General features: G+C 37.0%; 1 protein-coding gene across 12 annotated transcripts in view; it reads left to right on the forward strand.

Moving 5' to 3' along the window:
• Window positions 1–21,149, forward strand: part of LOC108124857 (adenylate cyclase rutabaga) — a 71,902-nt gene that overhangs the window by 40,123 nt on the left and 10,630 nt on the right. For 10 of the 12 annotated variants that reach the window (XM_070276335.1, XM_070276336.1, XM_043213105.2 and 7 more), the window contains 10 exons: window positions 163–428; window positions 2,063–2,797; window positions 6,635–6,762; window positions 6,886–7,189; window positions 8,185–8,451; window positions 15,178–15,651; window positions 16,553–16,737; window positions 16,797–16,907; window positions 16,990–17,230; window positions 17,385–17,751. In XM_070276335.1, coding sequence (XP_070132436.1) covers window positions 228–428; window positions 2,063–2,797; window positions 6,635–6,762; window positions 6,886–7,189; window positions 8,185–8,451; window positions 15,178–15,651; window positions 16,553–16,737; window positions 16,797–16,907; window positions 16,990–17,230; window positions 17,385–17,751 — 3,013 coding nt within the window. In that variant the 5' untranslated portion in view covers window positions 163–227. Of the gene's footprint in view, window positions 1–162; window positions 429–2,062; window positions 2,798–6,634; window positions 6,763–6,885; window positions 7,190–8,184; window positions 8,452–11,173; window positions 11,414–15,177; window positions 15,652–16,552; window positions 16,738–16,796; window positions 16,908–16,989; window positions 17,231–17,384; window positions 17,752–21,149 lie in introns of all 12 variants that reach the window. The other 2 variants (XM_070276344.1, XM_070276342.1) reach the window with 2 other exon arrangements.

Genomic DNA, 21,149 nt, shown 5'->3' on the forward strand with positions numbered 1-21,149 from the left:
TTCCTTAATAGAAAAATATAATACATATTTTCAATATTTCTCTATGATACGCCAATGAAACAAAATGAAACGCTACTGATTTTGGCCAAGTTTTCGTCTTAATGTCTTCTCTAGAGCCTTTTTTATATATATTTTTTTTTCTATTTATTTTTATCTCGACAGCTCCAAAAAACACACCCCAAACATCGGAGGCAGCCGCCAAAGAGCGGCAGCGGCGGCGACGCCGCATGGACCATGCCGTGAAAGCGACGCGCGGCCGTCCGCTCAACACGCTGCGGTTCGAGAACGACGAGCTGGAATGTCTCTACCAGCGGTACACGCTCAAGCTGCAGCGCTTCTCGGTGCTGGGCGTGGTGGCCCTGGTCGTCGTTCTTTGCGGCGTCATGGCGGCCTTGTCGTTGTCCTTCAATAATGCACCCACCTTTCAGGTAACTACATTCCAAACAAGAAAGGAAAGCTAACTTCGGGCGGAGCCGAAGTTTATATACCCTTGCAGTTAAAACCGGATATATATCGCAAACATCGGATATAGTTGGCCGATCCTTATGAGAATATAATAATATAACCCTATTTATTATAAAATAAAATCTAAAAAAAAGTCCCAAACTTCTATCTTCAAAAATACCAAAGTTGGTATTTCTACCAAATAACATTTCCGATCGTTCAGTTATATGGCAGCTATAAGATATAGTCAGTCGATCGTTATAAAATTTTGCAAGTCGTATTATTTTTCCAAAATATATGTCATGTAAAATCTGAACTCTTTAACTAAAACATGATAGTTATACCATTTCCGATCAATCAGTTATATGGCAGCTATAGGATATAGTCGGCCGTTCCAACTTATATACTGCGTGAAAAGGAATAAAGGGTGTGTGCAAAGTTTCAAGTCGATAGCCTTAAAACTGAGAGACTAGTTCGCGTAGAAACAGACAGACAGACGGACATGCTCATATCAACTCAGGAGGTATTCCTGATCAAGAATATATATACTTTATAGGGTCAAAGATGTCTTCTTCACGTTGCACATATTTGGAAAAAATTATTATACCCTCTGCAATGGTATAAAAACAAAATCTTCTATATATTAAGTTTTGAGGATATTTAATGAATCGCGGACCAATCATGGAATTAATTTGTACTTGTAGACTTTCCAGAACACTTTTGGGAAGTTAAGAATTAAACATTTTTTAATCCTAGTATTTAATTATTTATAATAAAAATAATATCATAATCTTTTTTTTTATACCCTTGCAGAGGATATTATAATTTTGTCCAAAAGTGTGCAACGCAGTGAAGGAGACATCTCCGACCCTATAAAGTATATATATTCTTGATCAGGATAACCTCCTGAGTCTCTCAGTTTTAAAGCTATCGTCTTGAAACTTTGCACACACCCTTCTTTCTTTTGCACGCAGTATATAAGTCGGAACGGCTCGGATCGGCCGACTATATCCTATAGCTGCCATATAACTGATTGATCGGAAATGGTATAACTTCGGTGTTTTTAGAGTTAGAGAGTTCAAATTTCACATGAGAGCTATTTTTGGCAAAATAATACGACATGCCAAATTTCGTAAGGATCGGCCGACTATATCCTATAGCTGCCATAGAACTGAACGATCGGAAATGACCCAACTTTCGTGTTTTTGAAGATAGAAAGCTGGAACTTGGTACAGATTATATTTTTGGTCAGTTTATCCGACCTAACAAATTTCATAACGATCGGCCGACTATATCTTATAGCTGCCATATAACTGAACGATCGGAAGATAGAAGTTTGGGACTTTTTTTAGATTTTGTATTGTAATAAATTGGATTATATATTCATATTCCCATAAGGAGCGGCCAACTATATCCGATGTTTGCGATATATATCCGGTTTTAACTGCAAGGGTATATACACTTCGGCTCCGCCCGAAGTTTGCTTTCCTTTCTTGTTTTGTGTTAAGTTACTTCCATCCAATCAGGAAATTGGGGAAGATTTATTCAGCCGTCCCGTATAATAAGAAAAGGGTAAACGCCACCGCCTAAATATCATAATTATCTTACCAACCCACAGAATATTTTTAATGCAATCGTTGGTGTGCTGTTCGGAGTGATCCTGGTCCTGCTGCAGTGCTCCGTGATCAAGGACCATCACCTGCCGACCCTCTGCTATGGAATCCTGCTCTTTACCGCCAGCATTTGTGTGGTGTCGATGCCCACTCTGGGCAGTGTCTTCCCGGTGGACACCAAGGAGGTAATGGCCGAGGGCGTCTGGCAGATCGTATTTGTGGTGTTCCTGGCCTATGCGATGATGCCACTACAGATCTGGGAGGCGGTGGCCTTCGGAATCGCTCTGCCCTTGGTACACATCAGCCTGACAGTGTACAAGATCTTCACGGATACTTTGCGGTATCTGGAGTACAACCAGCTGATTGCCAACATTGTGATTTTCATTGGCGTGAACGTGGCTGGGCTGGTGGTTAACATTATGATGGAGCGGGCCCAGCGACGAACCTTCCTTGATACCCGCAATTGCATAGCTGCCAGGCTGGAGATTCAGGACGAGAACGAAAAGCTGGAACGACTGCTTCTCTCAGTTCTTCCCCAACATGTGGCCATGCAGATGAAAAACGACATCCTCTCGCCAGTGGCAGGACAGTTCCATCGCATCTACATCCAAAAGCACGAGAATGTGAGCATTCTTTTCGCGGACATCGTTGGCTTCACGGTTCTCTCGTCGCAGTGCAGCGCCCAGGAGCTGGTCCGTCTACTCAACGAGCTCTTTGGCCGCTTTGACCAACTGGCCCATGTAAGTAGGGGAAAATGCCTACTTGTTTTATTTTTGGTATTTTGTGATTTATCCTTGCCCCTTATAGTCGGCCATAAGCCGATTAAAAACCATTTAAAGAAACCCTGAATGCCTTTTTAGTTTCTGGTAGAATGGAAAAAAAGAAACAAAATGGTATATAAGGTCGAGCTGAATTTTAGAAGATATTTCTTAAGGATGTAGTCTCATGTTCCGGCCTACTTTAAGAGGTTATTTAAAAAAAAAATGTTTGTAATAAAAAATAATGCGATCGTTTCAATTTTCAAAATTAATTTTAAATTAATGATAAATGATTCTAGTACGGGACAGAGGTGTTACTTTTTAGAAGAACATATCCAAATTTCAGCTAGATCGGTACCATAGAATTTTGTAAATAACCGGCGCCGCACACAAAAATGTCGTTCCGAGAAAAACGCGTTTAAAGTTTAGACGCTATCGAGTAACTCATACTATTCGTTGTAGGCGCGCTCTCGATTATGGTCTGTATCTCTGTCAATAATTGATATTTTTATTTGAACAGTATTTTCTCAAATAACAGTGCTATCGAAATATGTGAAAAAAACTGATTTTTTCAACATCACACATGAGACAACATTCTTAAGGGGGGACATCTGAGTAACAGGAGAAAAAAAGGCGGATTTTCTGGAATTTTTTTTTGGCCAAATGAAAAAGCTAATCGAAAATTTGTAAATGAGGTTTTATTATATTATATTTAAAATACAAAATTTTTTTTTAATAAATCGAAAATAAAATGGCGGCTCTGCAGCCTTTATTCGTAGGCCCTATTTTTTTAAGGGGGGTCCATGGCCGAACACCTAACGTCCTTAATTTTTTATCTAGAATAAAAAATCAGTTAGTTTAGTTAGTTTCTGTACATCAACGGCTATCGACACACGTAGGATTTTTTCGATATATTGATTTTTTACAATGGTGAGTGATTGAAAAAAATTTTCAATTTTCACAATCAAAAAACGTTACAAAATGATTGATAAAAAAAAAGTAAACAATATAAAAAAAATATAGATAGAAATAGGTATTCTGAGTATACTGTCAAAATTTTAGATCGATAGGTTAAGAGTGGTTCTAGTTATGTTTCCGGCAGTCTCAAAAAAAGTGGTTTCGAGAAAAACGCGTTTAAAGTTGTAAGTACTGTGGGATATACCTGTGAGGCATCGCCGCAGAATGGAAAATTTCGACATTTAGACACTTTTCCCGGACTCAATCTTTTGATATGTTATTTTTAAGACCCTAAAAAATTTTTTAAGCGAAAAAAATTTTTCGATTTTTTCAAAACTCTACTCAGATATCCCCCCTTAAATAGAAGCTTATCTGTAGTATAGTTTTTAATCTTTTAGAAACTAAAATTCACCTTCGCACATAGGGTGGAGAACATCTGTTTTAAATCGGTTAGATTTATTAATAAACAAGAAAGCAAAGCTAACTTCGGGCGGAGCCGAAGTTGATATACCCTTGCAGTTAAAACCGGATAAATATCGCAAACATCGGATATAGTTTGCCGATCCTTATGATTACATCATAATAAAACCAATTTATTACAATAACAAGAAAGGAAAGCTAACTTCGGGCGGAGCCGAAGTTGATATACCCTTGCAGTTAAAACCGGATATATATCGCAAACATGGGATATAGTTGACCGATCCTTATGAGAATATGATTATATAACCCAATTTATTATAATACAAAATTTAAAACAAGTCCCAAACTTCTATCTTTAACAATACCAAAGTTGGTATTTCTACCAAAAACTTTCTACCAAATTTCCGATCGTTCAGTTATATGGCAGCTATAGGATATAGTCGGCCGATCCTAATGAAATTTGGTAAGTTGGATCAACTGATCAAAAATAGAATCTGTACTAAGTTTCAGCTTTCTATCTTCAAAAACACGAAAGTTGCGTCATTTTCGATCGTTCAGTTATATGGCAGCTATAGGATATAGTCGACCGATCCTTATAAAATTTGGCACGTCGTATTATTTTGCCAAAAATAGCTTTTGTGTCAAATTGGAACTCTCTAACTCTAAAAACACCAAAGTTATACCACTTCCGATCAATCAGTTATATGGCAGCTATAGGATATAGTCGACCGATCCGGGCCGTTCCGACTTATATACTGCGTGCAAAGGAAAGAAGGGTGTGTGCAAAGTTTCAAGACGATAGCTTCAAAACTGAGAGACTAGTTCGCGTAGAAACGGACAGACAGACGGACAGACAGACGGACAGACAGACGGACAGACGGACAGACGGACAGACAGACATGCTCATATCAACTCAGGAGGTGATCCTGATCAAGAATATATATACTTTATAGGGTCGGAGATGTCTCCTTCACTGCGTTGCACACTTTTGACCAAAATTATAATACCCTCTGCAAGGGTATAAAAAATCTAAAAAAAAGTTCCAAGCTTCTATCTTCAAAAATACGAAAGTTAATATTTCTACCATTTACGATCGTTCAGTTATATGGCAGCTATAGGATATAGTTGGCCGATCCTAATGAAATTTGGTAGGTTGGATCAACTGGCCAAAAATAGAATCTGTATTAAGTTTCAGCTTTCTATCTTCAAAAACACGAAAGTTGGGTCATTTCCGATCGTTCAGTTATATGGCAGCTATAAGATATAGTCGGCCGATCCTTTTGAAATTTGGCATGTCGTAATGTTTTGCCAAAAATAGCTCTAGTGTCAAATTTAAACTCTCTAACTCTAAAAACACCAAAGTTATACCTTTTCCGATCAATCAGTTATATGGCAGCTATAGGATATAGTCGGCCGATCCGGACCGTTCCGACTTATATACTGCGTGCAAAGGGAAGAAGGGTGTGTGCAAAGTTTCAAGTCGATAGCTTCAAAACTGAGAGACTAGTTTGCGTAGAAACAGACAGACGGACAGACGGACAGACGGTCAGACAGACAGACGGACATGCTCATATCAACTCAGGAGGTGATCCTGATCAAGAATATATATACTTTATAGGGTCGGAGAGTTCTCCTTCACTGCGTTGCACACTTTTGGACAAAATTATAATACCCTCTGCAAGGGTATAAAAATTGAATAACAAGAAAGGAAAGCTTACTTCGGGCGGAGCCGAAGTTGATATACCCTTGCAGTAACCGGATATTTATCGCAAACATCGGATATAGTTGGCCGCTCCTTATGGGAATATGAATATATAATCCAATTTATTACAATACAAAATCTAAAAAAAAGTCCCAAACTTCCATCTTCAAACATACCAAAGTTGGTATTTCTACCAAAAACCATTTCCGATCGTTCAGTTATATGGCAGCTATAAGATATAGCCGGCCGATCCTTACAAAACTTGGCATGTCGTATTATTTTAGCGCAAAAATAGCGCTCTTGTAAAATTTGAACTCTCTAACTTTAAAAACACCGAAGTTATACCATTTCCGATCAATCAGTTATATGGCAGCTATAAGATATAGTCGGCCGATCCGGGCCGTTCCGACTTATATACTGCGTGCAAAGGAAAGAAGGGTGTGTGCAAAGTTTCAAGTCGATAGCTTTAAAACTGAGAGACTAGTTTGCGTAGAAACAGACAGACGGACAGACAGACGGACAGACGGATATGCTCATATCAACTCAGGAGGTGATCCTGATCAAGAATATATATACTTTATAGGGTCGGAGGTGTCTCCTTCACTGCGTTGCACACCTTTGACCAAAATTATAATACCCTCTGCAAGTGTATAAAAATAAACCATTATGTAAGGCTTAAGATTCTTAAAACGTTAAAACAAATAAATATTTAACATATTTTTAACTTTCTTTTATGCCAGGACAACCATTGCTTGCGAATTAAAATCCTTGGAGATTGTTACTATTGCGTTTCCGGCTTGCCAGAGCCTCGAAAGGATCATGCGAAGTGCGCCGTGGAAATGGGACTTGATATGATCGATGCCATTGCGTAAGAGTGTTTAATATATTTATTCTTTAAAGACTTTCATGAGGAAAAATTTTATTCCATATTTCGGGTTAAAGTATCCTTCACATGCATTTTAATGATATTATTTCTCCTAATTTTGTACAGCACTGTGGTGGAGGCCACTGACGTCATCCTGAATATGCGCGTTGGCATCCACACGGGCCGAGTGCTTTGTGGTGTTCTGGGCCTCCGGAAATGGCAATTCGATGTCTGGTCCAACGACGTCACCCTGGCCAACCACATGGAGTCGGGTGGCGAGCCAGGCCGGGTGCACGTTACCCGGGGCACCCTGGACTCCCTCTCTGGGGAGTACGAGGTGGAGGCTGGTCATGGAGACGAACGATCCTCGTACCTGCGCGACCATGGAGTCGACACCTTCTTCATCGTGCCACCGCCACATCGCCGCAAGGTAAGTTCAGCACCTCCCAAAATGGGAAATGGAACTTAGAGTTCAAGATTAAATGAGCATCATGGTTTGATAGACCTTCGCATAGAATTTCTTAGTTTAGTTGGACATACAATATAGAAAGTTTGATTAATTTTATCTAAGGGACACCCATAATTAAAAATTGGACAAAATTAAACGTAACAAAAAGTTTAAATTCATAAACTTCTGAAAAGTAAGTATGATTTACAAATCACTTGTAACCAACAAGTATGTAAAAATGTAATTGAATTAAATAAATTTAAATCTTTATAAAATGTTTAAATTATTATAAACAAGTCGTCAAGTTTTGTTTAATTATTTATGTTTATAATTATTTTATATGTTTTTCTACATAGAAATAAATATATAATAAGTAAAAGGCGCATTTAATATATATTTATTCCTTATGTACCACTTTTCTCATGTTTAATTGAATATACTATCATTAAACACTAAATTCTATTCAAATTAAAGTATTTTAAGAGATTGTATACCTGGTACTCGTGTAAATAAGAGATACTAATATATAATTTTGCATTCAGTCTTCACGCACGTAGTTTAAGTTTGTTAATTGACTCAAAAAATGACTTTTGTGTAGGTCAGATGCCAACTATTCTAAAAGTATTTCATAATAATAATAATTTTTATTTATATCTAGAAAATAAAATTCAGTAAGTTCAGCTCAGCACCAGTTGAGTAAAACACGAAAAACTAAATTGTTTTAAATACATGCTTGTAAGGGCTACTGCAAAGGAGAGACGTGGAGTTATCGACCTACTGACTATAGTCATCTTTTCTTGATTAGATTTCATTTAAGAAATTTATTTGTTATTATTATATTTATGATTCACCACGTAAAATATATTATAAAATACGTCAAAATCGATTTATGTGTACTAGCTTTGTATGACTAAAATAATGAAACAAGAATTTATATTTCTTTAATTTATTTAATGTTACATTATTTTTCTTTCCAGCCTCTCATGCTGAACACCTTGGGCGTACGATCGGCGATTGGCAGTCGGCGAAAGCTCTCGTTTCGAAACGTGTCCAACGTGGTCATGCAACTGCTGCACACCATCAAGTTCTCGGAGCCAGTGCCGTTTTCGAACATTGCCACCGGGTCCTTCCCCTCAGCGGTGGGTGCTCTGGGGGGAGGGGTCGGTGCGGTGGGCGTGGTACGTGGCAGCACCTGTGAGTCAAACGCCGGCAGTGTCCAGGTCTCCGAAAAGGGATCCCGCAAGGTAAGTGGTCTGACCTACCCAGCGTACCCAGAACTTCGTCCTGGGAGTGGGATGGGGGGAGTATCTGTGTTGGGAGTTCAAGAGTTTCTGTTCCTATAGCTCGGTTGTGTTCTGTTAATATATCTCCAGTTTTGTGCATGTCCGGGTCGGTTTTGGGGTCACGACGAGTTAAAAATGATAAGTTACGGGGTACTGATAATGGGTTACGGGTTACGGGTTACGGTTTACGGGTGGCAGGTGATCCAGATGGAGGCTTTGACAGGTGGAGTACTATATCCCGAAGATCCCAACCCCCCGATCTCCCTTTCATTTCGTATTTTGATTTGTTTCCTTTTGTTCTATTTCAGGATGCGGTAAGTTTGCCTCGCCCATGTCTAAGTATTTCTGCCACCAGTCGAAACCCGAATCCGTTATCGATAACCAATAGCATAACCGTTACCGTTCATTTGCCTCAGTTGCCTGTCTTATCAGTTTCTTGATTTCCGTACATTTAGGCCCTTTGTTTCTGTAGTCGCATTGAATTCGAAAGTATTATTTATTTATGCCGATTTATAAATTGTATTATTTGTCTGTTCTAATATCATATAAAAATATGGGGCAACCGTAGTGCTGCGCTACTAACCACTGTAGTGTAAAATATAGTAGAAACGTATTTACTATATTTTAGTTGCATTTGCCTCGATGTTGTGTGAGTATTTTGTAGTTTGATTATAGAAATAATTGACCCACTCGGAGGCAAAAACATCATCTTTTGATTCTAGGCAGTAGTGTTTTACGGAAAAATAAAGATCACGTTTAACACGAACCCGTTCGAGCATAGACACACGATAGCTCTCATTAGAGTTTCTAGGAGTACCTTTTCAAATGCTAATTGAAGATTATTTAATCGTATACACTGTCTTTGGTAAATAGTCCACCGTTATTGCGTTTTTTTAAGTTAATGCAAAAAGTATCTGTTATAGGGTATGGCTTTTATCGATAGTCGTCAGGTTTGAGATTCCCAATGTGCACAAAAATTACAAAAAATATCAGCAAAATAAATCTAAATACTCTCTAGCAGAAAAATCTTAACTGAGTAACAAAATCGAAATTTTCTTTTCCCCTAAAAAATTCTTTAGAGTCTTAAAAATAACATACCCTAAGGTAGAGTCCGGCAAAAGTGTCAAAGTGTTGAAATTTTCCATTCTGCGGCGATGCCTCACAGGTATATCCCACAGTACTTACAACTTTAAACGCGTTTTTCTCGAAACCACTTTTTTTGAGACTGTCGGAAACATAACTAGAACAAATCTTAACCGATCGATTTTATATATTGACAGTATATTTAAAATACCTTTATCTATCGACACACTTAGGATTTTTTATATTGCTTACTTTTTTTTATTAACAATTTTGTGACTTTTTTTCGTGAAAATTTTAACTCTTTTTTCAATCACTCACCATTTTTCAAAAAATCAATATATCGCAAAAATTCTACGTGCGTCGATAGCTGTTGGTAGCTGTAGAAACTAACGAAAATTGATTATTTGTTCTACATAAAAAATTAAGGACGTTAGCTGTCCGGCCATGGACTCCCTTCAAAAAAAGGGCCTACGAAGAAATGCTTAACAGCCGCCATTTTGTTTCCGATTTTTTCGAAAAAAAAATTTATTTTGTACTTTGCATTTAATATAATAAAACCTAATTTACAAATTTTCTATAGGCTTTTTCATTTGGCCAAAACAAATTTCAGAAAATCCGTTTTTTTTCCCCCAGTTACTCATATGTCCCCCCTTAAATCAGGATAATCTCAAATGACAACATAACATTTTACAGCCTTAAATAAACTTGTTTATATAAAATTAATATGATAAAGTTTGATATTTTAAGAACTATGTTAAAAAAAATTCATTATTACAAAAATACCTAAACTGTAGTTTACTTGAAGTTGGTTTTAGTTTCATTGAATTCCAAAGTATCAATGGATAATCTATTTGACTTTTATTATCATAAGCTTGCGCACAATTTTGCTGCCACCAGATGCTCCTTATTTTGGTTAAATAAAGATAACATTTAATTTCTCCTAATGCGCCTTGTTATCATTTATTATAACTATTCACGACGCTCCGATAGTGCTGCAAAAACATCGATAGTAACTTGATAAAACCAAAAAATTTCTAACATTTTATAACAATTTTGTAATAATTCATTATGTGGCTTAAAGAATTATCTAGAACCTTTTATTTTTTATTATTATTATTATTATGAAAAAATTAATCCAAAAATTAAAATTTTACATCAATTTAAAGTATTACTTTTTTTATTGAATAAAGTTTTTTAATATTTCTGGGTAAATTTGGGGTATGGGAATACGTATAGTGAACTTTTTTTAAAGTTCACTATTAAGCATAGTAGGTATTTTCACTAAAAATAGCTACGCGATCACCAATCTTTTTTTAGTCTCAACAATCTGACTTTGAGTTTTGACAATCGTTTTAAACTCGATAAATTTTTGCATTTTATGTTGACTAATTTAATGATTAGCCTTCTTAAAAAAACGAACCGAAAAATTGCCCCATTCGACTGTTTTGCAGCACTATGCTCCTTAATTAATAGTACCTATTTCTGCTGTTATTTATTTTTTTGACACAATTGACACTACGATAAGCTTATAAGAAACACTTAAAACACTGAAATGCTCACTAAGATTTACATGAAACTGTGTATATTCTCCGATCTCTAGGTGATTCGGCTGCAAAAAATGTTGCATGCAGCACCGCCATCGCACTCCATGGGCTACGGCAGTGTCGCCGTTGGCGGTGCAGTTGGTGGTGCTAGTGGTGCAAGTGCAAATGGAAGTGGCTGTGGCGGTGGAAGTGGATGTGGTGGGGGCAGTGGTGTACAAGTGACCGTAGGCATAAATCCCAATTCAACTGCGAGTACGATTAGTCGCATACGTAGGCACGATCACAAGACCAATAAAGTGAGCAGAACAGCCAGAAAAGCAAACAAATCCTATCTTTTGTTCAATCGTTTAATAGTTCAATTGTTCAATCGTTCAAGCCTTTCAGTTTCTCTGTGTCGTTCATGTGTTTTCCTTGCTGCACGTTATTTCAATCATTCAATCGCATTTGTTTTTACATACTGTGCTAAGTCTGATTGCTCCATAAGTGTGTTTGACCATTCATTGCTTTCATCGAGTTCTGCTTTTCAAGGGCTTCAAGACACCTTCAATCGACATATTTTTCAATAACTTAAGACGTTAAATCCAAATATAAAAAGCTATGCATAATTTGTTATATCCCCACGAAAAAAGTTGTTTGTTCAGTGCGGGGCTCGAACTTCAAGTTAAAGAATTATTGGAAATGAGCGTGGGTTCCATTTAATTATTTTAAATATATAATTAAATTCTGTAAAAAAATTTTAATTTTATCCCAAAAACCTTTTACTAAAAATTCCGAAAGAATTAAAAAGCTTATCGGAAAGGTGTCCTATAACTTTTTATTTTGTAGCCTCTTTTAAGTAGACCTTGTTACCTCAATCTATTATTAATTACACAGTACACAGTATAGTATTAACACAGTACAACACTTTATATAGAAGATACCTATAAATATACGGTACTTAGAAAAAATTAACTGTAGAATCTGGTATATATATCTTTTTCAATGATATCTAAAAACTAAAAAAATATCCTGGACTTATTTAAAAATATTTTAAGAAGCAGCGGTTCCCTCCGCGCAATTTAAACTAAATCAATTTTTATAGAAATCAAGACACGAAGGGTTCTGTGACTGAGAATTGACAATTGGTCTTTGATTGAAAAGGATCTAATTTATTTGTGAACTGTTGAAAAGATACTGAATTAGTTTTTAAATTGTTTTCAATTGAAATGGCATGATATATGTACATATATATATATATTTTTTTTTTTAATAAAATATCAATAGATCCCATGATTAAAATGTGTTTATTTGTTTATTAACTTCCAAGAGCCTTAAAAGTCATTGTTGTAAAGAATGCGGGAAACAGAAAATTGTCTACTAGCTCTAGTCTCGAACTAGTGTTTAAGGCTTAGAGTCTAAGCTTTAAAGCTATCGAACTTTTCACACACCATTCTTTCCTTTGCACGCAGTATATAAGTCGGAATAATTGGGAACTTAAGCTTTAAAATCTTAACACTTAAGAACTTAAATGTTTTTAGAGTGAAAGACTTTCTCTAGAATCTAAGTATTTTTGGCAAAATAATACCACCTACCAAATTTCAAAAGGCTATATCCTATAGCTCCCAACTGAGCGATCGGAAATGATCCAACTATCATTTTGGAAGTATTTTTATTAGATATTTTATGAAGATAGAAGCTTGGGATTTTTCTACATCTGGTATTCCAATAATTGGCTTTGTAATAAAATTCTCATTAGAATCGCCTTGCTATATCTGATATTTGAGATTGTATTTTTGCGATATGTATACGGATTTAACTGCAAGGCTATATCAACTTCGCCATTAGGCCAACGACCACTTTTTGTGACAAAAACTTTGTGACTTGGACTTTTTTTGTTTTTTAAAAGTCCTTAAAATAAGGATCTATAAGGTATATAAGTCGGAACGACCGGGATCGGCCGACTATATCCAATAGCTGCCATATAACTGATTGATCGGAAATGGTATAACTTTGGTGTTTTTAGAGTTAGAGAGTTCAAATTTGACATGAGAGCTATTTTTGGCAAAACATTACGTCATGCCAAATTTCATTAGGATCGGCCGACTATATCCTGTCCTATATCCTATAGCTGTCATACAACTGAACGATCGGAAATGACCCAACTTTCGTGTTTTCGAAGATAGAAAGCTGGAATTTAATACAGATTCTATTTTTGGTCAGTTGATTCAACCTATCAAATTTCATTAGGATCGGCCGACTATATCTCATAGCTGCCATATAACTGAACGATCGGAAATGGTATTTGGTAGAACTTTGGTATTTTTGAAGATAGAAGTTTGCGACTTCTTTTTGGAACAACTATATCCGATATTTGCGATATATATCCGGTTTTAACTGCAAGGGTATATCAACTTCGGCTCCGCCCGAAGTTAGGTTTCCTTTCTTGTTTTTTTAGATATTTTATTGTAATTAATTGGTTTTATTATGATATTCTCATAAGGGTTGGCCAACTATGTATATCCAATGTTTGCGATATATATTATGTATATTTCATAACTGCAAGGGTATATTAGAGCTGCAAAAACATCCCTGGTACTCCCATCGATAGTGCGGACTAAACCTCAATACTATCGCTCATATATTAACATTAGGGGTATTCATGTAAAACCAACATACTTAAAATAATTTTTTTTTAGGGAATACCCCTATTATATTGGTTTCACATGAATACCCCTGTTTTAATTAAAAACGAATTTAGTTTAAATTCAAATGAGATCTTTTTAATTCATATTTGGAAGGAGAAATTAAATCACATTTCTTTGGTTAAAAACCAATTTTTGTTGACAAATAACAGTTTGTGGAAGATTTTTGGCTTCAGGGACGCCCGTCGGTCACAGATTGTTAGAGACTAGAAACTAGAGAAAATTAGTATATATTAAATTTTTTTGTGTGCAAAACATGCGTACCTTCTTATTCGTTCGAAGTCCAAGTGATGGGAATTTTTTGTAAAACTATCGTGATAGTCTGAAAAATATCGAAGTCGGTGACCGGCGGCCAACCATCGATATTATCGATGGTACTATCGATTTTTTTGCAGCTCTAGGGTATATCAACTTTAGCTCCGCCCGAAGATAGCTTTCCTTTCTTGTTTTAATTGAAGTTTAAAATTAAACAATTAAAATTATTAGGATTAATCACCGATATTTGGCTAGTTTTTCATAAGGTTAATTCCTTGAAATATTTGAAATTCCTTGAAATTTTTTTGAAGTACGGTTATGTAAAGGTTATGACAATATCTTGTATTGTAGTAGATTTTAGCTTTTTATTTTAAACCATTTAATGAACATGTTTTTTAAGTTTAAACTAAAAAAATATATTAGTTGTATTCCAACAGAACAGGACCCATGTCATATGTACATAATTACATAGACTTCAAAATTCAAAAATTTATTCTCCAGGCCTTTCTTGACGTAGTTGACATCTTTTAATGATACTTTGAAGTAATACATTTATATTCAGAATATAAAATAGATAATTATGAAATATATATATAAATATATTATACTTTATAGAATATAATAAAGGCAATGCAAAAAGAGCTTAAAAATTAAAAAAAATGATGGTTCATTAAATTTTGGTCGCTTAAGACCGTTTATTCGTGAAATTCATATGAAACGCAACTGCAAGAATATACACCCATTGATTCCAATACTATTCCATCCGTCATTAAATAACCGATATGCATGTTTCAGGCGTATTTAGAATTTTTTTGAAAATTTGCTTGATCAGCTCCCTCACACAGCATGCTGCGCAAATTCATGGCCTCCAGAATGTAGCTCGAGTCCCCATAACGCCCATGGAACATCCGTTAAACTACATATTTCTTCAACCTCAAACTTTAGAGTATAAGCCTTTAGCTCAAGCAAACAGTTTACGCGCCAGCTAGCGAAGAAAGCCGCCGGAATAGAAAGCTCCTCTAACATTCTACTGTCTTTCTGCTCCCTTTCGCATGGCTTTCGATTCAAATTCCGCCTTTGCATCGCCGCATCTGGATCCGTTACCTGCACATCCGTATCTGCAGTCGCAGTCAAAGGTGGCAGACAAGTTCAAGCGGCCCTTCCGGAAACGACACTCCGTGGCCGCCCATCACCAGCCCACCAACCGGGTCAACCGCTTCCTCTCCCAGGCGATCAATGCCCGATCCGTGGACTGCGACAAGTCGGAGCACGTAGACAGGGTGACGCTGCGGTTCCGGCAGAGTGACATGGAGCGAGAGTACCACAAGGACTTCGATCTAGGCTTCACCACTGCCATGGGCTGCTCCCTACTGTTGCTCATTCTGGGGGCTGCTCTTCAGGTCACCGCTCTGCCGCGGACCCTCATCCTCCTTCTCCTGTTTCTCACCGCCTTCATCTGGGTGAGCGCCATCCTGATGCTCCTTCTGGCCGTGCGGCTCAAGTGGATCATCTGGGACATCTCGGAATGCTTCACCCTGCGCATGGCTATCACCATCTTTACCATTATTCTGATATACTCCGTAGGCCAGGTGAATGTGGTAAGTGAAAGGATGCTTCTAACTCTAGTTAGTTTCAACTATTTCAACTAACTGCTTAACTAACTTTTGTTCAGATTATCGATGAATTCTATTAAAATTGTCTGTTCAGTGATTAAATGGGGAAATGTCTATTTTGTCCAACAATGGATTTTACTATAATAGTCGGTGTCGGGTCAGACAGCAGCCGCTAAATGAGATATAGTTTATTTATTAAGCTAAAGTATGGATATATCACCTTAGTTGGTCGACTCTTTCTCGGCCGCTCGACTTCAACGAACCTATTTTAAGAGCTTTAGCTGCTCAATCACTATGTCGGGCCGCCCTCTCCGCTATCGAGAGCTTTAGCTTCTCGTATGTCTAGTCGTGCCGCACTCTCTATCCATATTAATAGTCACTGCTTAGCACCATAAGCTGGATGATGGTTGATCATGGATCATGGATGGTTGGATCACAATGGTTGATCCCAGTTTCATCTGCCTGCAGTATAAATAAAATATAACGTAAAATAATTAAATTCTGCTTTTCATTTCCCGGCATTGAAAACTCTCAATGACCAAACAGTCGGAGTTTGAATATTTAAATTAGAAAATTCGATTAATAAAAGTTTTGTATCAGTGACACGAGGTTAAAAAAAAAAAAATTAAATCAAATCAAAAATACAAAAAAACAAAACAAATACAAAAAAAGAAATTATAAAAAAAAAGGCTAGCTTTACAACCTTATTAGCCCCTTGCATAGGCTAAAAAACTTTTTTTGTAAAGTTTACCGATATAATAAAGAGTATAAATGAAATTGAATATAAATTGCCATTTATTAAAAAAAAAAAATATTTTAAAATAGATTTTATTAAATTCGTAATAATCAATCATCTTAATATTTAAATTGTTTCCCTTCCATTCAGTTCACTTGCGTTTCCGACCACCCCTGTTCTGAGAATGGCACTATTCCAGCTTGGACCAGTCGTCAGATGCCGCAGGAGCCCCAATTCTTTTCGTACTCTAATGACTCGCACCGAAAGTGCTCCCTGCCCCAATACGTGTCCTTGTCTGCGGCCTTCGCCTTCCTATCTGTGTCTGTATTTCTAAGGTGAGTGCCATGTCATAAATAATACAGGGAAGAAACTAATAGCATAATCCCCTACACAGACTACCCATCATATTCAAGTCACTGCTGGTGTTAGGTATGGGCACCATCTACGGACTGTTTATCGAGATGTCGCATCAGAATATCTTTAAGTGCTACGACAACCGGGTCAAGTAGGTCACCGCTAATGTTTAGCATATTTTTGGCCCTTCGACATTTTTTGTGTCTGCTAACCCACTGACCCGCTCTCCACAGTGCTTCAATTCCGCTTCACTTGATCTCACTGGCCCGCATCGCCATCTTCATGATTGCCATACTGGTGCATGGACGGTTAGTGGAGGGCACCGCTCGGCTGGACTTCCTCTGGCAGCTGCAGGCTTCCCAGGAAAAGAAGGAGATGGATGTGCTGCAAGAGTCAAACAAGCGGATACTGCATAATTTGCTGCCCGCTCATGTGGCTGCACATTTTCTCGATGCGCAATTCCGCAACAACATGGTAAGACTTTCCACTCAAACCTTTTCCCTTCCCACTGACCCAAAACGGAAGAGTCAGGAGGACGGAAGGAAATCATAGAGGAAAACATTAGCCAAAGAAGGAATAGGATGACTCCAAAAAATTTTCCACTGATTTAAACTCTTTCCCCAACCAGGAACTTTACCATCAAAGTTATGCCAAAGTGGGCGTCATCTTTGCCAGCGTTCCCAACTTCAACGAGTTCTACACGGAGATGGATGGCTCGGATCAGGGCCTTGAGTGTCTCCGATTGCTCAACGAGATCATCGCCGACTTTGACGAACTGCTCAAGGAGGACCGTTTCCGGGGAATTGACAAAATCAAGACCGTGGGCAGCACCTACATGGCCGTCGTCGGCCTTATTCCGGAGTACAAGATCCAGCCCAATGATCCCAACTCAGTGCGACGCCACATGACCGCCTTGATCGAATACGTAAAGGCAATGCGACTTTCCCTTCAGGAAATCAACAGTCATTCCTACAACAACTTTATGCTTCGTGTTGGTAAGTTTCAGGAGAAATGGATCAAGTTATTATGTAACAATATGATCTTTAAGAGGTTTTGAAACTTCAGATCCTTGTAATTGTAAATTAAATCTCTTAAATTTGAAAGTCCAAATGAGAAATGAAAAGTACAAAAAAACTTTGCTTTTTATTAACTTTATTTCTAAAGTACATATGTTAATCATTGAATTCTCAATGCTATAAATTTTTACGAGAATATTCCTTTTTTTTAAAACATAAATTTGGGGTATGAGACTACGATTGGAAGACTGAAATCTATGAGAATCAACTCTGCAAGAAAACTTAGGCAAGAAACTTAGAATACTTTGTTATTATAAGTTAACAAATTCATAGTTGCTTCCAACTAAGAGGTTGTACTAATATAAATCTATTTGACCATGTCCTTAATCAATTTAACCATGTCCTTAATCAATCCTTAATTAATTAATCATTAATTTGTACTCAGATGTCAGAGTGTTGCAAAGGGAGCCAGATAACTTTGAACGCCTTTTTGATTTTTATTAAATCGGTGATATTGATTTCTCGAAAATAGAAAAACGTATTTGTCTGAAATTTTTACAAAATCTACTTGGATAATGATCCCCTGGTAATGAATTTATTTTTAAAACTATATTACTTAATGGACAATAGGTTATTATCTGCATCATGTATTCTTAAAAAGAATTAATACCATTTTATGGTTTTGGATATTCTAAATCAGCAAAAACGACATAACAGCAAAACACTTTGTATACCCTTGCAGAGGGTATTGTAATTTTATCACGCAGTGTGCAACGCAATAAAAGTGTGCAACGCAGTGAAGGAGACATCTCCGACCCTATAAAGTATGTATATATATTCTTGATCTGGATCACCTCCTGAGTTGATATGAGCATGTCCGTCTGTCTGTTTCTACGCAAACTAGTCTCTCAGTTTTAAAGGTATCGACTTGAAACTTTGCACACACCCTTCTGTCCTTTGCATGCAGTATATAAGTCGGGATCGGCCGACTATATCCTATAGCTGCCATATAACTGATTGATCGGAAATGGTATACCTTTGGTGTTTTTGACGTTAGGGAGTTCCAATTTGACGTGAGAGCTCTTTTTGGCAAAATAATACGACATGCCAAAATTTCATAAGGATCGGTCGACTATATCGTATAGCTGCCATATGGCTGAACGATCGAAAATGACCCAACTTTCGTGTTTTTGAAGATAGAAGATAAAGATGAAACTAAGTACAGATTCTATTTTTGGTCAGTTGATCCAATCTACCAAATTTCATTAGGATCGGCCGACTATATCCTATAGCTGCTATAGAACTGAACGATCGGAAATGGTATTTGGTAGAAATATTAACTTTCGTATTTTTGAAGATAGAAGCTTGGGACTTTTTTTTTAGATTTTTTATTTTAATTAATTGGTTTTATTATGATGTAACGATCGGCGAACTATATCCGATGTTTGCGATCTATATCCGGTTTTAACTGCAAGGGCATATCAACTTCGCTTTCGCCCGAAGTTAGCTTTCCTTTCTTGTTTAGAAAACATTTCTACAACGCACTATGGGCAAAAAGTACCAAATTGCGGCATTGTTACCATTTTTATACCCTTGCAGAGGGTATTATAATTTTGGTCAAAAGTGTGCAACGCAGTGAAGGAGACATCTCCGACCCTATAAAGTATATATATTCTTGATCAGGATCACCTCCTGAGTTGATATGAGCATGTCCGTCTGTCCGTCTGTCCGTCTGTCTGTCTGTTTCTACGCGAACTAGTCTCTCAGTTTTAAAGCTATCGTCTTGAAACTTTGCACACACCCTTCTTTCCTTTGCACGCAGTATATAAGTCGGAATGACCGGGATCGGCCGACTATATCCTATAGCTGCCATATAACTGATTGATCGGAAATGGTATAACTTTGGTGTTTTAAGAGTTAGAGAGTTCAAATTTGACATGAGTGCTATTTTTGGCAAAACATTACGACATGTCAAATTTCATAAGGATCGGCCGACTATATCCTATAGCTGTCATATAACTAGACGATCGGAAATGACCCAACTTTCGTGTTTTTGAAGATAGAAAGCTGCAACTTGGTACAGATTATATATTTGGTCAGTTTATCCGACCTACCAAATTTCATTAGGATCGGCCGACTATATCCTATAGCTGCCATATAACTGAACGATCGGAAATGGTACTTGGAAGAAATATCAACTTTCGTATTTTTGAAGATAGAAGTTTGGGACTTTTTTTAGATTTTGTATTGTAAAAAATTGGATTATATATTCCTATTCCCATTAGGATCGGCCAACTATATCCGATGTTTGCGATATATATCCGGTTTTAACTGCAAGGGTATATAAACTTCGGCTCCGCCCGAAGTTAGCTTTCCTTTCTTGTTCAAGATAGAAACACTGAACTTGGTACATATACCTAAATTAAGATGGCCACGCCTTTCATCCCGCCCACATTATCATAAAGTTGGAATTTTCGATTTTTTTAAATATATTAACGTAATATATATTTCATAAATGTGCACTTAATGTATTTAATTAATGAATTTTTTAGCAATTTGCATTATAAAATTATTTTAGATACCTGAAAAATTAAATTTAAAATTACTTATAGCCCAATATTAAGTTTTGTAACTCCATACCTTGGTGCCAAGTTAATAATTTATTCTTCCCAAAGCGCTTCCGCCAACTCTAGCGAATCCAGCCCGGGTATTTCGAATTCCTTATCTCCGACTTCTTCTACGTGATTAATTTTGTCTACACATGCCCCTGTTGTTGGAAGCTCAATATCAGAAGATTCCAAAAGATCTATAACATCTTTTGGTAGCCTTTTATATAATTTAATCTTTGACACTCAACTATATAGATTTATAGTTGAAACCAGTGGGTCAGAGGAATTTAAAAGGCTAAAGAATTTTCAGGACTTTCAATGGCCTTTCAATGACTTTCAATTTTCTTTGTTCAATGCTTTTTGCAGTAGAGAAGAGTCCCCCGTTTTCAATTTTTTGCCCAATGTAGTAGAAGTTGCATGCAACAACAGTGGCGTAGAATCTTCAGTTTGATCAGTGGCGGATTTAAGTCCAGTGGGCCCAGTGGGCAAAATTTGTTCAGGGCCCCCCTGTCACCCCATACCCCCATTTTTTTTGCACATTTTTGAAATATTTTTGATTGGTTCTTGCCGTCGAGGTGCTTTCCCTATCGGAAAACCTTACAAAACGTTTAATATCGACGCCATAATATGGGAAAAAATTATCCCACCCCAAACATTTTTCCAACAAAAAAATAAAAAAAAGAAATCGAAGGTGTAACTTTCAGCAAGAGGGGCCCTGAAAGCCTTTCGTCGGGGGGGCCTAGTGGGCAAGCGCGCCTTTGCCCACCT

The sequence above is a fragment of the Drosophila bipectinata genome, chromosome XR (genome assembly GCF_030179905.1).
Source record: "Drosophila bipectinata strain 14024-0381.07 chromosome XR, DbipHiC1v2, whole genome shotgun sequence".
In the NCBI taxonomy this organism is placed as follows: domain Eukaryota; kingdom Metazoa; phylum Arthropoda; class Insecta; order Diptera; family Drosophilidae; genus Drosophila; species Drosophila bipectinata.